The sequence below is a fragment of the Pezoporus occidentalis genome, unplaced genomic scaffold (assembly GCF_034315485.1).
Source record: "Pezoporus occidentalis ecotype Australia unplaced genomic scaffold, CSIRO_AGI_Poc_V1 ctg59, whole genome shotgun sequence".
NCBI classification, from domain to species: domain Eukaryota; kingdom Metazoa; phylum Chordata; class Aves; order Psittaciformes; family Psittacidae; genus Pezoporus; species Pezoporus occidentalis.
The window spans coordinates 4,644,563-4,668,211 of NW_026915932.1; the positions used below are offsets into that span (position 1 = coordinate 4,644,563).

General features: G+C 44.7%; 1 protein-coding gene across 3 annotated transcripts in view; it reads right to left on the bottom strand.

Annotated features, from left to right (window-relative positions):
• The window catches only part of PID1 (phosphotyrosine interaction domain containing 1), an 88,181-nt gene extending 74,515 nt beyond the window's left edge, over positions 1-13,666 (bottom strand). The window contains exon 1 of one of the 3 annotated variants that reach the window (XM_062638949.1): positions 13,512-13,666. In XM_062638949.1, coding sequence (XP_062494933.1) covers positions 13,512-13,541 — 30 coding nt within the window. In that variant the 5' untranslated portion in view covers positions 13,542-13,666. Of the gene's footprint in view, positions 1-9,579; positions 9,724-13,379; positions 13,401-13,511 lie in introns of those variants that run through there. The other 2 variants (XM_062638951.1, XM_062638950.1) reach the window with 2 other exon arrangements.
• Between the last annotated feature and the right edge of the window lie 9,983 nt (positions 13,667-23,649).

A 23,649-nucleotide genomic window follows, 5' to 3' on the forward strand; every position in this document is an offset into this window, starting at 1 on the left:
CAGGCAGACGCCTGCCTCCAAATTCTTCCAAAGCTTGGTTCAAAGGCTGGACCCATACAAACCACTACGTACATGAAACTTTTACAGAGCACAAGATTAGAGCCCAATCCTCTATAGCAGTGTGCGCTGCCAGCCATACTCCCTGCCCTGCTGGAGATCTGGACTTTAGCATCTCTGTACCCTGCTCATGTCCATACATACAGGAAGGATTAGAAGGGCCAAAGAATGTGACAACAATGCCAAGTATTGTGAATCACCCAGGCAAAGCAAGTGGTGTTATTCTGGTGCAGACGGCATCACACCCTCTTCATCAGGATAACGTCCCTGCACAGAGTAGAGGATCCAGCGCACGTCACCTCGTCACTGGGGGCGCTGCAATCACCTCTTTCACAGCGGAAAAAATGATTATATTAAGGAGGTGATGATATGCTGCTAAATCATTCCTCCACACCTCCAGTAGATGGACAAGTTGTTCTGTGTCAGTTTGTTCCCACTGCAAAACAGTGGCCAAGTCTCCTGGAAAAGTCCCAACAGCCCTGCTCCCTCCCTGGCCAGCTGAGCCCACTAGCACTGTGAAAGGAGTCTTTACCTCCTCCTTTAGCTAGAGAGTCCTAATAAAGGGACTTTATTAAAACTCTGACTTAAATAAAACTGCACTACTGCCTGTTGACACCTAGTAACTGGGATGCTACAAAGACTAATTTTTCTGGAAACTGTATTACACAGCAGAACAGCTCTGCACTGATGGCTCTGCAGTACAGTTGCAATGAGTAACAGTGACTAACTTCATTATCTGACTCCTCAAACTCAGATATGGGAAGTCAGATATGGCACCAGTAAGGCACTGCAAAGACTAGGTCATTTTAAAGCAAAAGTTTCAGTCTGATTTTATGCAGGTCTATACTGAGTTTTAAAGCTCAGTAAAGAGACCAGAAAGCTGTTTAAAAATTTGTATATATATACACATATATATATAAAATCACTAGATAGATTTTGGGCTAATAGGGAAGAATATGACTGTACTTTCCTGTTGTCCCATGTATGGATTTGAGACTAAGAAAACATAGGAACAATGTGGTTTTTTTCCCAGGATGAGGCAGACTGCTCTCTAACTTCAGTAATGATGGCTGCTGGGTAAGAAACTTTTCTGTTCCCGAGAAATGCTGAAACAAAATAAAAACCAGAGTGGGCATTTTAAGCTCTTTGAACAAAGTTTTCACAGGAAAATATGAAAATAAGAAAAGACCTCAGAAACAGACTGAATTCACAAACACAAAATATGGTTTTCAGCTGAAAACCAAACATATTCTGTCACAGGAAAATATAAAAGTAAGAAAAGGCCTCAGAAACAGACTGAATTCACAAACACAAAATATGGTTTTCAGCTGAAAACCGAACATATTCTGAAGCCAGGCGCAGGCTGCACACTGTGCTGGGGCACATCTGCAGGCACCATGGGGCTCTGAGGCTGACAGCCAGTGATGCTCAGAGACCGCTACCAGGGCAGCCAGCACAGCCCTGCACTGACTCTCCTGCAAGGGATCCACACTCTCTTTCCCTTTGCAGAGGGGAGAAACCATGCGACTGTGAGGCTTACTAACACTTCCATAAGTATTTTGTAAAGCAGCTTTCCCCCCTCCCCTATGCAAGCAGACAGCAAGCTCACAACATGTCAGAGACTATCCTGTCAGATATATAGCAGCCCCTTATCCAAACAGCATTAGGACCCAGTCCAGAATAACTTCAGTAACATGCCCTTTCCAAAAAAGAATCATACAGAAATGTTCAGTTCAGCTCTTTTAGACATTAAGCCTTGTCGCATATCACTACTCTTAAAAAAAAAAACAACAAAGAAAAACAAACAAATCAGATAAAATTTGACTCTTAAAAATATATTAAGTTTCTTAGTCAGAGTTAAAGAAACATAGAGTAACTCCACTGGCATTAGCAATGGCATTTAAGTTTATACCAACATCCTCGAGAGCTGAATTTGGACCAGAAAAAAGGCCCACATATAGACAGGGGCAAAGTTTATGCCCAAGTCAACAAAATGACATCTCTTCAGACATTAATAGCTTCTGAAATCTCTAGCTTGACACAACATTAGTGATTTAAATGCCAAACCACATTCACTCCATTTATCTTGGAAAGCTCCACAACCATGTAAGAACACCCTCAGACCATAACAGAGGAATGAAAGGTCAGGCTGTTACTTCCAGAACGAGGGCAGTAAACTTCAGAATAAACAAGGTATGGGCATTTCCCTGGCCAGCGCTGCCCACTGCATGTAACTGTTTTTCCAGTATCATGTAAGCAGCATGAATAACTTCTGATGTTGAGAAATAAAAATCATAACCTGGAAAAACAATATAAATTCCCTCTGAAAAATAATGTAAACCAACCAGAAGTGAGCTGCTTCAGTGCAAGGTTTCTAGAGAGCTCCTGGACTGTGCCTGACCCCAGATCACTCACAGCTCACCACTCTCTGGTCCCCAGCTGCTTCTTCTACTCCCAGAAGCTCTACATCTCCACAAAACTTTTAACATTAGTCCAAAGCTTTCCTTGATTTTGCCTTTCTGACAAATGTCCCCAGATACCTTCACCTATACCAACCTCAGTGCCCCAGAGCACCCCTGCTCTAACCTGCTGGAGCACAGTCCCAGGCTCAAAAAAAAACAAACAGTGGGAGCTTGTCCAACCATGGGGGAGAAACCCCTAAACTGCAACTCCAGGATGCCTCTTTTCAGATGAAGGTCTTGCCGTAAGTCATTTCACCTGGCACTTGCAGCTCATGACCTCTTCAAATCTGACTCTTCTTAGGGGAGAAGAACTCCATCATTTCTTCAGGCTGAAACTTGTCAGCATTTTAAACATGGGGAAGGGTGTGGGAGAGTGGCTTCAGGAAAGGAACAATTTAGTAACTAACCAGAACTTCAGTGCATATTTTTCACTGTCATGAAGTGCCCAGTCTTTTCATCTCCTTTGCTTATGAGAGGCAGTCATGTTGCTCATTTAGAGACTGGTCCCAAGCTTGCTGTGATGGCCAGAAAGGCTGCCCTTTGCCTCTGCAGACCCTGTAGCAAGACTGGTATTTCTGAGATGCTATTTCCTACACCAGGCAGCCCCAGTCCCCAACTGGACACCCCCAAGGAAGTTATCTGAACTCCATCCATGTTAGCTGTTGAGGAAAACAAAATCCCAGGTCTTTGCAGGAGGGTAACCCCTTGGAACCATGCATCCTGCTACCAAGCCAAGAGCTGCAGGATTGCGAAGGGGAAGCACAAGGAGTTACACACAACCTCAAAGCTACAAGAAAGAGAAAGAAGTGAATATTACAACACAAGGCTTGCGGGGAAAGGCAACAACAGAACATACATGGTTTCCTGTAACCTTTTAAACTGTGCCACTCTTCCTTCTATGGCAACTCTGTATTTTAGAGGTACAAGATTAAAATGTTGTCCTTTGAAAATTTTACACGTCCCAGCATAGGCTTCAGGCTCTTTAACGAGAAAAAGAGCCTCTAAACACCAGATCAAAATAAAACGGTCACTCACAAACATTTCCTAAAATTCCTTATAAACCACTGGAAAGTAACATTGCCATCTCAAATGGCAAGGTGAAAGTTAACAGATTCAAAGGCATATCCCTCTGCACGGAGATAAGCCCTACATTCCCAAATCCGAGTGATTTAACACATATTGTCAAAGAGAACTGTTAATCTATTATAAAGTAGCTTTCCTTCTGCAGACCTCAGCACTGATGCTCTATCAAGAATGTGAGGGCTCTGCTTCTCCCATCATCCCAACCATGTATGCCAACAGGCAGCTTTCTTAGTGGCAGTGCTGCAGAGCCTGGGGAAGCCCAGGTCACAAATCCACAGTTCCCGGGGGCAGCCCAGCTTCCAAAGGAGTCGGGCTCAATGCCTGGGCTGTCCCCTGTGCCTTGTCCTCAGCTGGAAGATCACCAGGCTTCAGGTGTCTCAGGAATCACTGCTGAGCTCACTCTTCATTGCCTACCAGGAAAATTAATCACCCAGCACTCTTTAACTGCCCTGTTCATCCCTCCAGCAGTTCATTTTAGCAGGAGGCACCAAAGCTGTCTGTGCTATCAGAATTTTCTCAGACACATGGTACCACGCTCAATAGGCCCTTTCAACCAAACTGTCAAGAGGACCGACATAAAATTTTCAAAATATTCTTCCTTCTGATTCTAATCCAAACAACAGAGCACAGCTGTGAAAACTGAAGCTTGTGCAGATCCACACTGGTACAGGCTCCTTCTTAAAAGCACTGGGACAAGATTCAAGCTTCTATATTTTCTGATTCAAATTTATAGTCAAGCACAGAAAATTCCCACGACTAGGGAAAAAAGAAAGATGCTTAAGATGACATTTTCCTGAAAGATGAAAGAAATTCACTGCGATCTTCTGCTGATGCACTGCGCAGTGAGCCGCGGCAGAGGTACATTCTATGTCCCAACACCCAGGCAGCTGGGGGAGCTGCAGCTTGGTGTTTGCCTAAGTCCCAAAAAGTACTTTTCTGCTTTAAAATAAAAAAAAAAATCCAGATGGAAAAGCTAAAAATGGGCAAAAGGTTCTGTTAAATAAATAGTCTCAAATGAGGGGGGAAAAAAAGATTAAAACCCCTGGGTTTGTAATCAGATGTATCTTTTTCTAACAATTTTGCTGTTTGTTGTTACACTCTCCACCTCCAAGCTGGAACCAGAAGAACCAGCACATCATAACACAACTCTTCTCATGGTGTTCCTCACCCCAACAGAAGAAAATACTAGAAAACTGAGGACAAAATTTCTTAACAAAACACTAGAAAATAAGTTCAGCATATTAATTTGGAGTGGAGAGTTTTGATGGATAATAACAGAAGTTTTGTTTGCCTGGCTTTTTAACCAGAATAACTGAAAGGAGGGGTTACTTCCCCTCCCCAAGAAACTAAACCATTTTCAGGTCTCAGAAAGCACAGATTAATCCTGACAGCAGGAAAGCTGGTCTGCAGCTACAGGAAAGCCACAGAGCAGCTGAGAGCTGCTCAGAGAGAAAATGCTGTGTCCGACTGTCCCTTCTGTGTCTCAACACCCAGACTCAGGGAGGGAGTGGAGAGCTAGGAACTTCTAGGCCCAGATGATGTATTTGATGTAGCCACCACCACGGGGATCCCACACAGACCTCAAACTCCTCTGTCCTGGCTTTCTGCCAGCCAACACTCTTGGGAAGAAGTTCCATAGCATGCAGAGATGTTTCTTTTAAATGAGACTATACAAACTTTCTTGATCTCCTGTAAGAGCCCAAAGGGCAGGATCACTGCCCTGCTCTGCAGTCTAGTCAGGCTCAAGGTTGGTACTGACCCCGGCGGAGCTTGGACCAGATCCCACTGCAAGATCTTCACAGCAGCTACTCCGTTTGTGGGACCAGATTCTGAACATCACTTCCCTTCTCCAGGCACTAAATGACAGGGCAAGTTTTCAGAAGAGCTCATTCCACCAGGTAAAACACACCCTGGAAAAGCCTGGCCCTAAATGGAGGCTCTGAATACTTGGAAACTAACTCCAGGATAATTCTGAAGGCTTCACACAAAACGTATGGAATAACCATCTCTGAAATGCTGAGGGAGTCTGGCACAGGAAGAAAGGAGGTGGCCACAAATCTGAGCTTCAGGACACTTAATTAACTTTCTAACTGTTCTCAGTGTTCTTGGCAGCTCCCATCAAATACCTGTGGAGAAAATGTTTTCACATGAGGAGACGCTGGAAAATTGTCTGGCATGACAGAGACCCAATACCACGAAGGGGCATGATGTGAGAGTGCTGACTGTGCCAGTGCTATAGCACAAAGATCCCAAACTGAACAGCACTGCACTTGCAGCATAGCTCACTCAGTAAAATTCATTATTAGTAACTCAGGTCAGAAATGTAGCTGTTAACATTTTTGGAAGCACAACCAGACATTAGGTTGTGAGAGGGGAGTGAAACAGCCCAAAAAAGGTCCTCAACATGCTCCAGACCTCCCACCCCCTCCATTGAAGCACACAGCACAACAGAGTAGGGGAAGCCTGTGAGGGAATAGAGGCAAACAGCTGGAAAAGCAAAATTTTTATGTTTCCAAATTGACACTGGAATTATTACCACCAATAATAATTGTCAGAAAAGCAGTTACTGTTTAAATCCTCCTGATGAAAACATGTATGGAGCTTTTCAGAAAGACCAACACTTCAGAAGCCATCACTGAACTGCTAAGTCAAGGATCAGAGCAATGAGATCAACTTAACCATTCCAAGACTGTGTATAATTTTGTTGGAATGTCATCATTAAAGGAATATCAAATACCAGCAATACAGAACTTTTTTTCTTCTTCAGTTTCACGCACCAAAGATCTGCATTTGCCACTCCACATTTTCAGTGTTTCAGCAGGAAAAATGAACCATGAAAAGCCATATTAGATCTTCTCAGGGCACATTTACAATCACCCGCATTTAAAATTTTTGGTCAAAGAGTTCTGACGCACTTATTCAGAAACAGCCCAAAAGACTAACACCCTTATCACCAGCAACTTTCGCAGCTATTATCTGAAGTGCAAATAAGTTCCATTATTATAGGTCACCAGCATACTGCGCTATGTGCAGGGATGCTAGCACAAAGCCTCAGCAGCATAGCAAACCTCCCATCACCCGGCCGAAGGTCTGTCTGCTGTAAATACAATCATGCTTGGAAGGAAATGGTGACACTCTGGACACACCACTGCTGACTGTCCTGCTGGCTGCCACCAGGGACAAGAGAAAATAAGAAACAGGCTGTTAAAATTCTGAATTACTTTGACTGAATGCTTTGGTTTGCCTTCCTTCAAGGAAATCATTGCTTTATTATTACTTTTTTTATTATTTTCTTGGCCATCAAACAGTCTGTCAGCTTCATAAACAGAAACTACTAGTACACTATAAACAAACTCTTAAGATCATTTTCTAGGGGGCTTTCCACAAGACAATCAATGATTCTGATTTTCTTTTGGTCATAGAATGCTTCCCAAAATTAGCATTTTTCCAGAGCCATTCATTTTCTACAAAGAATAAATAATGTAGAAAAAAGGAACTGCCCAACCTAAGTGGTGCCAGATGAGGTTTCTGGAATCACACAGCTTTGTTTTAAAGATCCCCGACAGCTGTAAAGTCATAGCAGCAAACTAATGCAAAAAATCCGATGCCTTGAAAGATATCCTGAAGCTATACAGTGCCAAAACATTGGGCTATAAGACTTCCTGGACATTCGCATCCACATGACTCAAGCTTATATTTCAAATACTTTTCACTTTTTCCTTCTGACATAATATTTAATGAAACCAGAGTTCAGTAATAGTATCAGTCCTGCTATACATGTCTCACAGCAGTTTCTTCCTAGACAGCTGTTTGTGTGTTTTACACTTACAACCTGTTTGTATTTGGTTTAAAAAGGAGGCTTTCCATATGCTTTTAAAAAATGTAAAACTATTGCTTCAACTGATTGTACACTGCATTTTTTAACATACATATGCATCCAAATACTGGGCATAAAATAGACAAGAAATTGATTTTGAAAGCACCAACAGCATCTAAAACCACATTATGCCTGAATACATGAAAATATTTGTCATAAAGCAATTGCACCTGTGATTATACATTAATGCCACCACACATGTGTAAGTCTGCCCAGAGCTGACTCTTCTTTAGTGAAAAGTTTCAATGTTCCTGACATGGGAAAGACATCTGATGTGTATTAGTTAATGCACTTAATGTGCATGTATTTAGCAACAGAGTTTGTCATCCCAAAACCTAAAAGTATCAGAATATTGAAGATGCAGTTACAGAGTACAGTAACAAATCCCAACAAAACTAGCAATGTGTTTATGAAGCCCCACAGAGCAGCACCCACAGGCAGGCCAGACGGTGAGCAGCAACACCCCCAGTACTGATGCTTTCATTTCTTTCTCTTCCATTAATAGATATAATGTGTTTTTACTGCTGTATCTTAATGATTTGGAGGTAAATTACACCAACAAATCAAAGACTATGGTAAAGCAACCTTACACAAACTCATTTCCCATGGACTTCAGAGAGGCTGCACAAGTTAGAGGGTGGCAAAATTAAATCACTGTGTTCAGGGAATCAAACTTGCCCCAGTAAAGAAGGACCTGAGCTTCCTAACCTCCATCACCCACTTTTCTTCCTCTCATCTTGCCCACCCACAGCTCTCCCCCATAGCATTGTACAGTACACTAGAAGAGATGCAGAACTCTAGTTTATGAAAGAATTAAATTCTAGCAATATAAGAATACACTGCAACCATCTGCTATTAAATCTTTTCCCAGAAATGGCCTCAAACATTGGGTTTTGGTAAGAATATTGAATTTCCAAATGAGCAGGCAGAGAATCACTGATGCCCTACCATGAACACCTGGCTATTTGCACATCCTCATGAAGCCACTTCACCAACCAATGTTCAGCCCTGAAGCAGGGCAGTGGTGGGCAGCAAGGGGACCAGATGATGGTACAAACCAAATGACAGCTTGGCCAGGGCCAACTGTCTGCCAGAGAAAAGCATCTGAAACAGCAGCGTTTTCCCACCCAGACCCACAGGCGGGGACAGGATGCAGTTATGGAAGACAGCTCCACAACACAGCACTCCTATCTGCTCCTCACTACCTGACCCCACCAACTGTACCACCTGCAGAAGAAAAGCGAGAGCAACTCCAAAAGGAGGGCTGGTGGCCACAGCTCAGCTCAGGGATGCCTAGCATTATGGCATGAGGCTAGGCAGGAAGAGCACCGCTGTGTCTCCCACTCCAGGGTAAAATTTATTTGGATGTAGCGATCCCTATTACCCACACGTGTTAAGAGAAGCAGGAAAACTTATAAACAGGCTTATAAACTGCATGACCTCGGAAACTATGCACCCACTGGGATTTATTATCTAGAAACAATGTCTGGCATCAAGTTTCCAAGAAAATTTAGGTTTCAAAGCAAATAGCAGCCATCTCTCAGACAGGCACACAAAATTGCTCGAAGATCTTGCCTGTTTTCAAAACCTACTTCAGAGTCCTCATGGGAGCATCGCTGAGGCCAGCGGCTCCAAAATCCCAGCTGCACTGGTGAAGGCTCCTGACCCTCAAGTCCCAAACCCAGCACAGAGGGTACATTTGGAAATAATTTTAAAGAAAGATTTCAGAAGATTTCTGGCATTGTTTCAACCAGTGCCGCTTCCACAGACTGCAAGCCAAAAATCAGAGCATACTTAGAACCATCTATAAGGTCTACTGCAAACACTGCAATGAAAACCATGCCCACAGCAAGCCCTGGACGGGAGCTCCAGCATTACAAGGAGGGAGAACAAGTCTTAAAAACCTGAAGCACTCCCTGGCCACTGTGCCAGGAAGGAGATGGGGAGGCACACACATGTTCAGTATGTTCACCCGCATTTTACTCAACACAAACCAGGAATGCTGCCACAGAAATTATAGGGGAAAAAATCCTCAGAAAAGACAAAATCCCAGATCATCTCTTTTACATTAAGCATGAATAGTGCTAACGCCTGTATTACCTGCAAAATCAAAGTCTTCTCAAGTACCACACCAGAGACTCGGTGATCTCTATGGCATATTCCTGCAAAGTCCCAGCTGTGCAGTTTCCCATTTAACTGACTGTCCCGCTAACTCTGGAGAAAATACAAATAACTGCAATGTTGCTATAGGTGAAAGAATCACAGAAGAGGAAAGGAACAGCAGAAGAAAAAGCAGGCTTCACTGTATTACATTTTCAAGGAAATCCCAGAAAACTGGATATTTACGTTTTTCTAGCTTATCCTTCTAACTCATTTAATTCAATTCAACATATCTTCCAGAAACAGCAAGGCTTCTTCATTAAGCAGCAGGATAACAGGAAAAGCTTCCATTAGAGAGAAGTGGAATGGAGAACAAAGTGACCAAAAAACATAAAAGTGATCACTGCTTATTCCAGCAAAACCAGAAACCAAAGCCTCAGGAAGGGGGGCATATTTCAGCAGCAGACGAAGCTTTCAGCAGCAAGTGTCCATGACAGCAGTGGGGATAAGTCCAGTTTATGCCGCAGCTCACTGCATTTTTGTAACAGAGCTGCCAATGACGCTTCATTCCTATTGCGTATGCATGAGCTCTGCTGCTGACCTCACTACTAGAATTGTACCCACCTAGTCAATGCCAAAAATTTCAGCACAAACTGAAACTTGACAGGACTCAGCACATTTGGAACAAAAGTAGATTTTACACAAACAGCCACAGACCGGGAACGTGCAGCCTTACCATACACTGCATGGGACTGGAAAAGGAGACCTAAGAGCAATAGATGACCACTGCACACTTTGTCAGAACATGAATGGAGCCTTCACACTGTGATGCTCGCCACTATTTAAGTTAAAACACACAGAGCTTGCTTTAGCAACGAGGGTAGGACTGACCCGTACCAACAGGCATCCACTTCCAAGTCGCTTCATACTTTCCCTTACTGAACCAGGCCAAAAGAAATACTCTGAAAGATGAAAATATTTTCTCTACCATTTTACTGATTATAGAGCTACAGCATGGACTAACAACAGACCTGCACTTCGCCACAGCTACATATAAACACAAGACACATTTGGGTCTAAATTACGCCACATGCAACTCACACATTAAAATATCAAGAAAACCATGCCACATGCAACTCATACATTAAAACATCAAGAAAACCATGCCGGCTCCACACTTTTTGCACCCATGCATCAACTCAGAGGAAGCGCTATAGAAGATGGGGCTGGACCTGTCATCATTGATTCCCCAAATATCCTACAGTAGCTATCTGGCATAACCTATATTGACAGAATACATGAATAGAGACCGTAAGGCATCATCTACTCTACTCAGTGATCAAACACCCACCATCACCACAACAACAAAATCCCATGACCAGCACCCTCTCAACACATGCTTGCCAGCCACAATGAGGACTTGTGATGCCAGGAACAAGCAGAGGGACTCCTTCAACACTCTAGTGGCACCAGGATTTGTTTCATGGCAGCTGGGTGCCCAGAGAGAGAGATCAAGACACAAAGAAAGCAACATAGGACACCTGAAACAGAATTACCATGTTGCAGGGGAGAAAGAAGGATAAAAACATGTATTTATTGCCTTGCACAGCTCTCCTCAGTGGGCCACAGTGCTGCCAGGAGCTCTGGCTGGCTGGCGGTGCACAACGTGATTCTCAGAGACAGAAGGGGAGACCTGGCTACTTGAAATGACCAGATTTCAAAGTTTTTTTTCGAGGGGAAAACAAATATAAACCAAAGGCGTTGGGGATATTAGACAGTTTATTACCCATGGAACTCTGGCTCATGTGTATATGTATTAGGATTCAGCTTTCAATTACATAATCACATCCTAGTTACTCCAAACATCCTTCCAGTCACTGCATTCATTTTGTTCACCAGTCACTATGTTGTTATTTAACCTCTTGTGTGAACACGGAATTACTATGGGCTGTTCCAAGGCTGCTTTCTTCTCCACATTTTAGGACAAGTCCAAAGCATCATTTAATTCAGCAATTTTGGATCCCTCTGGCTTGTTTTATTGGAGTACCTACAGCTCTTCATGTACTTCTCCAGCAACTCCTGTCGGTAAGAACTGCCTTTACAAGCATTCTGCATTTTGGGAGGCTCAGCATGCCTGGAGCTTCCAGCCAAAGGCAACCAGCAGTAGGCTGTGCAAAGTTAGTGGCCACTGCTGAGAATTTCGGTGTTCATGGCTCCCCTTCAGCAACATGGAGGAGCACGGGCTCCCCTCTCTGCAGACCTGTGCTGTGCTGCAACAGGTAAGAGAGAGACCCAGTGAGCATCCTCCCACCAGAGGCAGCCCTGATTCCTACAGCACAGGGCCTTTCTCACCAACTCCCTAAGGCAAGACCCCTTACCTCTGTGCAGGGCGTACAAAGCAGCTAAATAAGGTTATACTCACAATCTTATTCTGCAAAAACATAAGCAGAATGGCTCTCTTTAGCCTTACATGCTCTTGCAAGACAGTATCAGATACTTCTGATATCAGTTATTATATTATATACTTCTGATATCTTGTTATTATAACACCTCCTAATTCCACAAAGGGGGAAGCCTGTCCGTATGATCCAGACCAGCACAACACTGCTGAACACAGTTTTCCCCTTTTCTTTCCCTCACCTCCCCCTTTGTCCACAATTGTTGGGTGCAGCCTCACTTCAGGTCCCTGTCTGCAGCAGCACCCCCCCAGGAATGCTCCCACCTCCAGAACCAGCCCAAGATCATTAACTGCTTAACACAGGTGATCTTTGCTGCTTGTGTTTAATGCAGAGGTTTCTGGCTAACACAGGGAAATAAATCAGTAACAATGTGCTCGCATAGTCATTACCCTGGAATCCATCAACTATGGATATAGCACATCATTCCTATTCAGTAATAATCAAGTTTCTCATTGTAGAGGAAAAAGTATGTCTTCTTAGGAACTGGAATTATTTCCATTACTGGCTCATACAGATTAAAGCTCACGGACCTGCTCAGCTTGGCTTTGCTATCAACTCAAAATTAAACTGCTGAATTTTCTGCCTGATGATATCAAACTACATTCTCAATTTTAATTGCAGTGGCAATAATCACCTTTTCTTGTCATCTGCTAAGACCATTGATTCTTATTTAAAATCGCCAGTTCTCTCTCAGTAGATACTTGCCCGGGAAAACTCTATGAACTCGACACAGAGGAACTACAAAGTGAGTTTTATTTCATCTTACTCTTCTCTGCCTGTCTCAGATTTCACCCGGAATATGAAATACGCATAAAAGCATACATTTAAAAAGGCAGAGACAGGACAAGCAGAGCCCGACCCGCTGCAAGAGGGTACGGGCCGCCCGGAGGGGCGCGGCGGAGCGGCAGGAGGGACCCAAGTTCCCATGAACCACCCGGACCTGTAGATTTGGGGGCAGCAAACGGCTCTTGCGGGATTCTGTGTCCCACTCACCCCGCTTTGCGGGTCCTGTGCGACCGCGGCGAGGTCCACCCCCCTCTCCGCTCCCCACATCGCGGATTCAGGCGCTGCCGGGCCGGGTCGGCAGGGCTCCCCCCTCACCTGAGGAGTGAGCGTGGAGAACCCTCTGAACAGCGCTTCCCTCAACGGAACCCCCCGAGCCGCGCCGCTTCCCGGGGCCGGGGTGTCAGCGGCCGCCGCCGCCGGTAGAGCCGGAGCCGCCGGGCAGCGGCAGCCGGGACTCGGGATGCCGCCGGGGCAGTGCCCCCCGCACAGTATGTGCGTGCGTGTCTGTGTGCGTGTGTCCTGTCCCCGATCCCACACACACACACACACACATACCCACCCTCCAGCGAACGCAGGGGGAGAAGTTGCAACAAACTCCGAGTACCGGCGGGTGATGCTCGGCCGGCCCCGCTCCCGCCACCCTCCCCGGGCAGCCCCTCGGGCTCGGCCCCCCCCGCCCGCACCTACCTGCAGCCGCTCCGTGGCCGGCTGCCACATGGTGCCGCGGCGGCGGGAGGCGCTGCCGGGCGGGCGCCGAGCGCGGCTCTCTGCGGGCGCGCTCCCCCCCGCACCGCCCCCCGCGCCGCTCCCAGCCCCGCCCGCCGCTCCGCCCACGCGTGTCGGGCGCGGGTCGGTGGGGGCCACGTGCGGAGCCGTTTGGCGGCGCCCGTGGTGCTGCATCTACCCTCTGGGGAGCCGCGGTTCGACACCTGCGGGGTGCCCCCAGGGGACGCGCAGGGGCCCCGGTGGTCCCCGTCCTACTCCCGGGCTGAGGTGAACCCTCCCCGCTGGCGCTCAGTGTGCGCTGCCCGGGAGGGTGGAGGGGTCCCTGAGGGGAGGCCGCCTTGGGGCCTCCCTCTCACAGCAGCTGGAACTTTTTCCTCCTGTTCTGCAAAAGGTTTAAACCCTGCCCCGCAAGACCCTGCCAGCGCGCAGGTTGCTTCAGGCACTGAAGGGGTGCGGAGGGCAGGGAGCAACGCTTTGGGTCCAGGATTCCTTATGCCCTGTCAGCGCCGGTGTGAATGTGGGGCCTACGCTAAGCTGGCGTCAAGGCTATGCTCAGCTGTTTCACAGGACAGGACAAGGACAGGCTTTGGGATCCACCTCGTCCTGTTACGAGGCAGTAAAATACCTGTGGAGCATCTCAACCACCTTTCCCCACAAACAACCTGAACCTTTGGTGCTATGTTTGGGGTGCAGATGGAGCAGTGGGGTCACAGCACGGTGGGGAGCTGCCCCAGCCCTGCTGAACCTACGCCAAGCAGCATGGCACTTGCCCTCACATTAGCAGCAGCCCAGCCCAGGCCCCAGCTGCACTTCTGAGTTCCTCATGCCTGAGCCACAAAGTGACAAAAAAACCATGCCCGCCACCTAAATCTCACAGAGAAGGGAGCAGCAGATTAAGGCAGAGCACTTGCAGTCAACCCTGTTTCCAAACGCTGAGGTGCAAAAGCTCATTTCCTCCTGTCCTACAGCACGTCCCACAGCACATACCCACCCACATCCCCCCCAAACCTGCTGACATACACCCACACTGCAGCTTACCTGAGCCACACTATGGCGGAGCTGGTCTCAGCTCCAGCCACCACAGGGATGTATAAGGAAAATTGTTGTCAGTGTTATTAAAATATTGTATTTATCTCATATACTGTATTTATCTCAACGTTCACATCACCCCACAATAATCTCACCTTATGTCCCATCTATTTAGATGGATCCAATATGCAATGCCTGACAGGCAGGAGAGAGCAATGCTGTTACTGGCACCAAACAAGCCTTCTGCTAACAGCACCCTCCACCAGCATACGACATCCCTTTCATCAGTAAAAGGCAAAACCCCAGACCTGAGTCCTCTTTTGTATCCAAGAGGTTAAAGGCAAAACCTCCAGAAGTACCTAAATTACTTGCATTGCCTGGGCCACATTTTAAGACATGGCAGAGCTGCATCCCGGCTGCCACACACAATGGAGGGAGCAGTGCCAGGAGCACGGTGCAGCCACTGACCCTGAGGGAAGCAGTGGTGTGAGGACTCTCCCATGGGTCTGCACCAGCGCTCACAAGGACATGCACATGCTCTGCCCCTAGCTTATGCAGGGACATGCAGGCATTTCTCTCCCCTGTGGAGATCAAAAATGCCACAGAAAAGAGACAGTCTCTGCAGGCTCTTGAACTGCACCAAAGAACATTTTTCCAGGCACAAAAGCCACCCCAGCCCTCCCTGCTGACCCAGGGCCCCCTGAGCAGAGCCTCACGCCCGGCTGCCAGGAATATTTGTTAAAAAAAAACAGAGGAGCATGTGTCATGCTTGTCCTGAGCATTAGCCACCACACCCCGCAGTCTGCAAGGCCAGGCTCCCAAACCCGCTGTGGGTGCATAAGGGCAAGTGTGATATCATTTCAGTGTTTTAAATAGAAAAGTAAGGCAATATTTAAGGACATCTTCTCAAAAAGCCAGGCATCACGTGCAAAGAAGGCATGACCATTGCACAGCAGCTCTGCCACGTGGCCAGTCTCAAGGACCAACACCCTGAGAGGCATTGCAGGATCTGTACAAAGCTGCATCCGGTCAGTGAACATCAACTTTAAAACTGTTTTGAGAGAAATTAACCTGTACATCCCTTAGCAGTGGTGGCCTAATTAGAGCAATTCAAGCCCTGCAGCTTCATTACTGATGCAACAGCCTCCTGTCTCCTGGAAAGGAAGCACTAATCCTGCACCAGCTCCTGACCAAGACCCACCAGAGCTCTCCCCTTCCCATTCACCGAGCAAACACCATGTCCTTGTCACCCTCTTTGTTTCTTTGACTGATGCTTATATTCCTGCACAAGGGCATTTTCTAAAACCCTTGTTCTTCCTCAAGTGAACTCAAAGAGTATTGGTCTTTCCTGTATGGATAAATCCACCACCCATCACTGCTTGAACTAGCTGGGAACAGGCACAGCCTGGGCTGTCATCTGCAGCTGGGCACAAAGGAAGTTCAGGATCTGCAATTAGCAAAAGGAGACCAGCCCTACAACTGGAGGCTGCTTCTCTCTTAGTTTACATGACTTTTATACAAACCAAAACAATTGGTGGAGAAATCTGCATTTATGGCTAAATGGGTGGTGTTCTATTAGAACAAACAAGCAGAAACTTAGTCAATTTCCAAACGGATATGAAAATGAAGAAAAGGAATGCTATAAGGCTTCAGGCTGAGGCTGCATGACAGGAAGGTAGGAATATGCTTATAGATGGAGAGGAACAGCTTGATCGCAAATTTCTGAAATCAAACCGGTTCATTAAAAAGCTCTATGAGCCCCCCAGTGGGATAAGGCATCTTCCCCAAGCCTTACCCCTTCCCAAGACAGCAAGCAGCACTGTAGGGACAAGACAGCTGTAGAACCACTCTGCTTGGGTTTATTTAGTCTCCAGGCATACTTGAGCATTGCAGGGGTTGTGCCCATGCCAGGAAATTCAGCCCTGGTTTTGCTCTTTCGAGTGTGCCCCGCAACACCTCTGAGGGAATCTCTCTTTTCAGCTGGACCAGGCACTGCTGGGGTGGCCAGGGCACCAGCCAGAGCCCAGATCAGGAAATGATCAATTAAACTTGGGTGACTTCATGTCAAAATCTCACTAAGATGAGGTAATTTTTACCTAGACTTTCTAATATTTTAATCCAAGCATAATTTTTTATTTGGTATCTAAGATGTTCTGCATTAGGTAAATCCTGCTCCCAGCCAGAGATCTTTTGCTTTTGCTTAAATAAATAGTGTGAACTTGTATTTCCAGGATGTATTGCGTTCCAGAATGTGCCTGTAAGAAGATATGGATTTTTTTTTCTATTAGTTTTCCTTTTACTGTGCCAAATTTTGGAGTTTCTCTTCTTGTAATGAGTTCATATTAAGACAATTCTTTCCGAAGACTGCAATACATTATGCAGGTTGGTCCCACTTCTCTCAGTCTCCTTCATTTTTGTGCTCACAGCATGGAAATACTGGACCCAATGGAGTTCTTGCATTTCAAAAGGGAGTATTTGATGCAATAGTACCAATTTCGCTTTTATTCACATAGTAAATTTAAAGTGTTTCCAGTGACTTCAGGATATTTTCTCTCTTTAATAGCTCCTAGTTATTGAGTTTGTCTTCCTTTTGCACTATCTCATACCCTAATGTAAGGTGTTTATAGCAACATGGCTCCTCTGCATTTGAAAAATAAACTACTTTTTTTAACTGTAGACATTGCCTTTTTAATTAACCAAAATTGTCTAATTGCTGGTTCCAATGAATTATTTGGCTTCAGAAGCTCCATTTAGCTGTGGGAGCAGTGTTACTTCTCACTGAAACATGACTAAAAGAGTCATTCAGTTATTTAAGTGCTGCTTCCTCAAATATTGTGCAGACTTTGCAAGTCCTGTTTCCAAGATCCTCTTTCTGATTACGCAAGTTTACAAAGCATACACAAGTCATTAAACACATCTTTTTTATTCTGTGAGAATTCAGGTTACCTTGGATTTGCTTTTGCAGAGCAAGTTTGCTTAATTAATAAATTAAATGTTCTGTAAAGTGCTGTAATTAATAACATAATTTCAAAATCTAAATATGTTTGTTACTTTAAATATGTTGTCAATTCACTCCAAGCAAATGCACCATCTTTGCTTAGATGAAAGACACCAGGTACACTGTATGAGTTTTGTGATATCTTTCTGAAAAAAATGATTTGTGCCTAAGCAACACAAAATACACTATCCAGGTAATTGAAACTGTGTTATTTGACAACTATCGTAACATTCAAGTTAGCAATAAATATACTTTTATGTAGAACTTCATCTCTTGTGGTTGGCAAAGCTAGATAGGATGGCATGATCTCAACTTTATGTCCTATAAACATGGCAGAATCAATACCCAAGTTAAAGATTTCCAGCTCCCATGGCAGGGTGTGTGCTTTGGAGACTTGTGGGGAAGCTATGGTGTAGGCATTGCTTGGGGAGGACATGGCCAGGCTGGGCCTCCAGCACCACACCTGGCTATGGGATGCAGGCAAGGGGTAGTTAGGAACAGCATCAGAGCATTGGCAGTTTGCAAATGCTGACAAGAGAGATCCAGATTTTGAGGGGCCTCAGTGATCTGCCAGGTTCAAGGGTACTGAGAAGCAGCTTAAATTACAGTTGCATCTAAATGGCAGATAAACGCCCTTGGGTAGGTACAGCAGCAACTAAAGTACTGGGTCTATATTCCTTACCTGGGAGCTGCCTAAAGCATGGTTGTTAAAGTAGCAGCAATGCAACAGCAAAGTTGTTTCATTCAAATACTGGCAAAACACAGGCCACATATCGCCAAAGGTCCTTGATTCCCTTTCAGTGTTGTGTTTTGGTAAATTGAAGGGCAAATTTATTTACATACGTGCTTACTGTATAATCCCAGCAGTGCAGTACTGTTATTTAGGTAGTCATTTTTATTCTGATTATGTAGGTGCACTGAGATGAATGTGAAGACATGGGTGCAGCTCCACCAAAGATAGTTCAGCTGAGGCTACTTCTGCTCTCAGTGCAACTGTCTCATTATCCCCTTCACAAGTATTTTAAAATGGCATCATGAAATGCAATAAACCTGAAGCAATGCAGTGTTAATGATTTGTGAAACTGAGGCAGCAGTAAATATCCCAGAGAAGAGAGATGAGGTAGGTTTGGATACCATATTCTCCCACCCATCCAGGCTGAGCTTGCCAAGTATAAAGTAGTACTGATTTCCCATTTGTTTGAGAAGCTTTTGCTGGGGTTTCCATAGTAACCAGGTGTCTTTTATGAGCTGTGTTGGTGCCTGAAAAGGTTATGTTTATTCAGCCGTAACTACCCCACTGCCTTCTGGAGTACCAGGATAGCTACTTCTCTTCCTCTACCAAAAATAATGTGGAGGATGATTTTGAAGGTGCTTGGATTAAGTAGTGACCTACGTGGCCATAAGTATATGATATCTCTTTTGTCTTCTTACCTTTTGGCCTCATCTTTAGAAAGGCAGATACTTGGTCTCACTTCTCCTTCACGTTGTCACTGTACCAGTCCTACTCACAGCAGCAGGGAAAATAAACTACCAAAGCCATGGTAGATCAACAAGTGCAGAAGAGAAGTTGCTTCAAAGGTCTTACATGGATTTAGAAGTCTGCATCGGTTCTGTGCAGAGCAAAATGTATGATAATGAAGGGACAAGCAAGTTTTATTCTTAGAATTTCCATCACCTCTGCTGGGCAGCGCCTCCATCGCAACTGGCAGGAGCCCCCTCTCAGTAAGCGAAGCAGGGGTGTCAGCCTCCCAGCAAACACAGTTGCTCTTTTGGAACTGCCAGCCCCCTCAGATCAGTACCGACCATGCTCCTTTTTTCTTAACCAGCATCAGGAAAGAAAGGATAAATCTGTGGATTTTGGCAGCAGCCGTGCTGCGGGGGGGGTAGGGCTTGGGGCAGTGGCTGCACCAGCTACCCTGGCGAAGGCGGCCTCCTGGCTCCGTGCCCCAGCAGCCTCACAGCAGCAGTCAGGAAGCACGGGGCTGCAGGGAATTCAGGCCATCTGAATCTGGGCCACGGGGGCGGCGAGAAAAGTGCCTGGAGAAAGCAGGAGGCGGCGGATGGGGCTTGGAGGCTGCAGGCTGGGCACCAGCCTCCGGGCAGGAGACAAGGGGCACACGAGTGTCGGGACGGGGAAAAGGCAGGGCAGGCACTGGGGGTAATTTTAGCAGTTACCAGTCTCCCTGCGCTGCTAGCTAAGGCTGAGATATCCAGGGCACAGGGAGTCCAAGTGAGTGTAGTATATGTTCCAAGGGATCCCCACCGACAAAGTGGGACTGGGAGGAGAGAGACAGCAAGGATGTGAAAGGGGGAAAACCCAAGGCTCAGAACCTGAGGAAGCTAAAGGACAGAGGGTTTCGGGAGTGGTGATGACACACGGGGCAGAATAAAGGCCAGGAAGACAGGGCAGGAAGAGAAGTCCTCACCTCCCCCGGGAGTGCTCCCAAGCAAAACCAGTGACACAGCTGGTGACCAGACACCTCTTTGCAGGGACAATAACGTTTCTCAGACAGCCTCTAGCAGCAAATCTTGTATTAGCATACCCAAAGAAACTCAAGTCCAGCTGTTAATGCACGGATTATTTCTGTAAGCAGTAAAAACTGAACAGCATAAAATGTTAGGACATGCCAGATACTTATGTCTTCATTGTCTCCTGGACCCAGAAGAACTTGAAACAAGACCTGTTAAGACCACTGTCAGCTCTGTACACCTTTGACTGTATTGTCATTATTTGTGAATTACCCTGATGATCATTAAACTCTTACTTGTCTGTGATAAACAGAAGTGTGTACATCCACAATTCTATACAGAGATCACAATCATTCTACACCAGTTTTACAACAAGCTAAATCCATGGCACCTTCACAGCTTTTGTCCTGAGTTGCACGGATGAGACTCTGGTTACTTCTGATTTTTAACAAAATAAGTGAGGGGAAAATCATGTATGTATAGATAAGCTGGTTTTAGAGAAAGCGCTGAAGTCAATGTAATTATAAAAAAGAATGAGGAATCACAAGTGATAAATAAATATTTAGACAATTTTATATGCACTGGATATTCCCTCAGAATAAGAAAATTTACCAAGAGGAGAGACTTTTGACAGTCTCCAGTCAAAAGTTTTGTTTGCAGAGCATCCCTATAACAAGAAAAAGGTTTGGCAATCTGTCATCTAGATTTCACAATTTCCAACTACTCAAGTTTATCCATTAAAATAGGAAGTTTGCTAGAAGCCACACTTCCTATTTCAGTAACATGTACCCACTAGTTATTCATAGGCATAAGGAGACTGGTCAGCTATGTGGCAATCTGGGACATATTTCTCCTTTCCCCACTTAAATATGGGGGTGTAAAGAGCCACTGTTATAACAACGCAAATTCTCCTGGAAATGCTTGTGCATATAAAGGCTCTTTCTCAGCTAAACCCAGATAATTTTCACATTACACTGCTGAGATGTCCATGGCAGAGAGCATAACAGGATGTGTAATGGTAGAAGTTTATGCAGAAGTTAATGCACTCACTGCAATAAACAGCTGGTACCGATAAAACACTAATATCTGAGTATGTTAAAGCACATCAAGAAGCAGAAAATCAAAAGCGCTGTAGGGCATGGGGCACATGTTCCCTCCTCTGCAGTGGTTCTAGGCTACAGAAATGCAAGAGACAGGAAATAGAGCAGAGCTCGGGAATGAAACCATGTTCCAAATCACCCAAGTCCTAATTAAGAAAAGGCTGATGGGTAAGTGGTCTGTGGAGGGCCTCTTCTTGGTCCATAACCTGGGCACTACACTGATTATTGGGAAGAATTTTAACACGTGTTGCTGAGTGGATGTGGGAGTGATTTGCTGGTAAATACCTATTCAGATTGTAAATACAGATTTACAAATCATACAGAGAAGCCAAAGAACCAGCCTCTTGTGTACCAGAATTTAATGTGTCTCAAGTGCCTTCTAAGCTTTCAGAAACCAGAGTGAATGCAGAGCCTTCACTGAAGGTATAAGGCTGATGCCATCAACATTTCACGTAAGATTTTACCAAGTTTTGCAGCTTAAAGAAGGATTCTATTAACATAAAATGTGTTTAACCCTAGAAGAGGCAAAAATACATAACATAAAATTAACAAACCTCAGAAGTCCTTCGTTAAACTCATGCTTAAATTTTGGGATAAGCAGTCCCCAGTACCTCAATGCAGCTGTAATCACATGCTTTGCTGAGAGCCATGTAAGAACTTGTTTCAAGCTAAAAGCAAGAGATTGGTTAAACAGACTGATCTGTGGCAGTCGGAGGAGCTCTTGATGGATCCATCGTGTAATGGATGTATGTATGCCATGTAGCCAGATCAGTTTTTTACAAGTAACGTAACCATGTATAATTATGAGATAGGTTATTATTAGATGGGATTTGGATTTTTCCATTCAAAAAGCTTTTTAAACATTGTCTTTTAAAAGAAATTTAAGGGTTGTGTGCCTCTTCCGTGTGTAACAAAGAAGAACACACCCCCATGCTGAGGGAAGGGACTTGCCAACTATAGCTGCGGAATATTACACAGAAAATTACACTCATAAATCACCCCTGACACTGAAGTTTGAAGAAGAGGGATGTAAATCAGAGACGACACATAAACGGAAAAGAGAGAGACAATGAATTCTGAGAAATCTCAAGGCTGAGCTGCTTTTGAATGAAAGGCACATTTAACTGTTAATCTGAAGTCTGATATTATTTCTCTGCCTGCAGTTTCTGCCCTTCTTGTACTGCCAGATGGAGGAAGAGAAGACAACTATATTGCTTATGCAAAATCAGGGCTTCTTGAAAAGCAATTTTAAAAAACATGGGTAATGCCAGCCCTGCTGCCTGGGTACAGTAGCGGCTTTGTTGGAAGATTTCAGTTTTCTCTGAAGACAGGCATCACCTAAAGTGGAGCAAAATCAGATAATATTAACTGATTTGTACAGAAATTTTGTAACGTATTGCGTGAAACCTAAAAATATCATCAAAGCATCACCATATTTACCATTCAGTAATCTAGTCCAAATGAAATCTTTCAAAACTCAGCAACATATATCACTAAGTAAATCACAGCTGTGAGACATTTTGATTTAAACCCAACATGTCTGTCAATACTGCTAGCTTACTACCTTATTTTTAATCTTGCATGTATTAAAATATAATAACTCTTCAAGGCTATCAGGAATTCATTCCCCATGGAATTGTAAAATATTCTCCCTGTGGAAATTAAATGTGTGAAAGACAGAGGAAAACTGATAAACTCTGCACCTCATTCAGCACTCTGAAAATCTCCTCCAGCCTTTGTCCTTATCGCATGCAGGACAACCCAGGGCACAGGGAAAGAGAGGAAGCTGTGTGCTGAGTACTGGAGATAAAAATAACTGCTCATCATATTTTATACATAGAACAATCTCAATTTCAAATTTATGGCAAGATGAAAGTGGAATGGCGTAAGAGGCACATGCAAAAGCAGATCCGTTCTTATTTACATGGTATTTTCCCAGTTTTGTTTTGACAGACCATTCTAGCAAATGACATATAAAAGGAAAACAACATTCAAATTAATAGGGGGTACTGGTGTAATATAAAGATCACAAATAAGATATTATGAATAGCATAAACTTAGGTACAAAATCCTTGAAAGTAATTATTTTTCATCATGACAGTTATTGTCTGGTTGCCTTCTTCACGTTACAGACAGCATAGTGAGTCAAACAGCCACAGGCTGCTGTGTAGGATAAATATCAATGCCATACAATGGGGTCTACAGACACAGAGATTTCAGCAAATTAATACCAATTTCAGCTCTCTGTAACCTATCCGTGTGTTGCACTGTGTTCTTGGAGAAAGAATCAGAACAGGAACTTGTTGTACGTGCTCTGTCTCAATGCAGCAAATAAGCTGACTTCTAAGAGACCAAAGAAAATGTACGCTTGAGTGATTATTTTTCAAAGAAAGAAGCTAAAAGCCAATCTTCTTGGAGTTGACTGAGGTAAATAAAACTTCATCAAACACAAAATTGCCTTCATGGCCCTCATACTCATTACAAAAGAGTTTTCTTGAAGCCT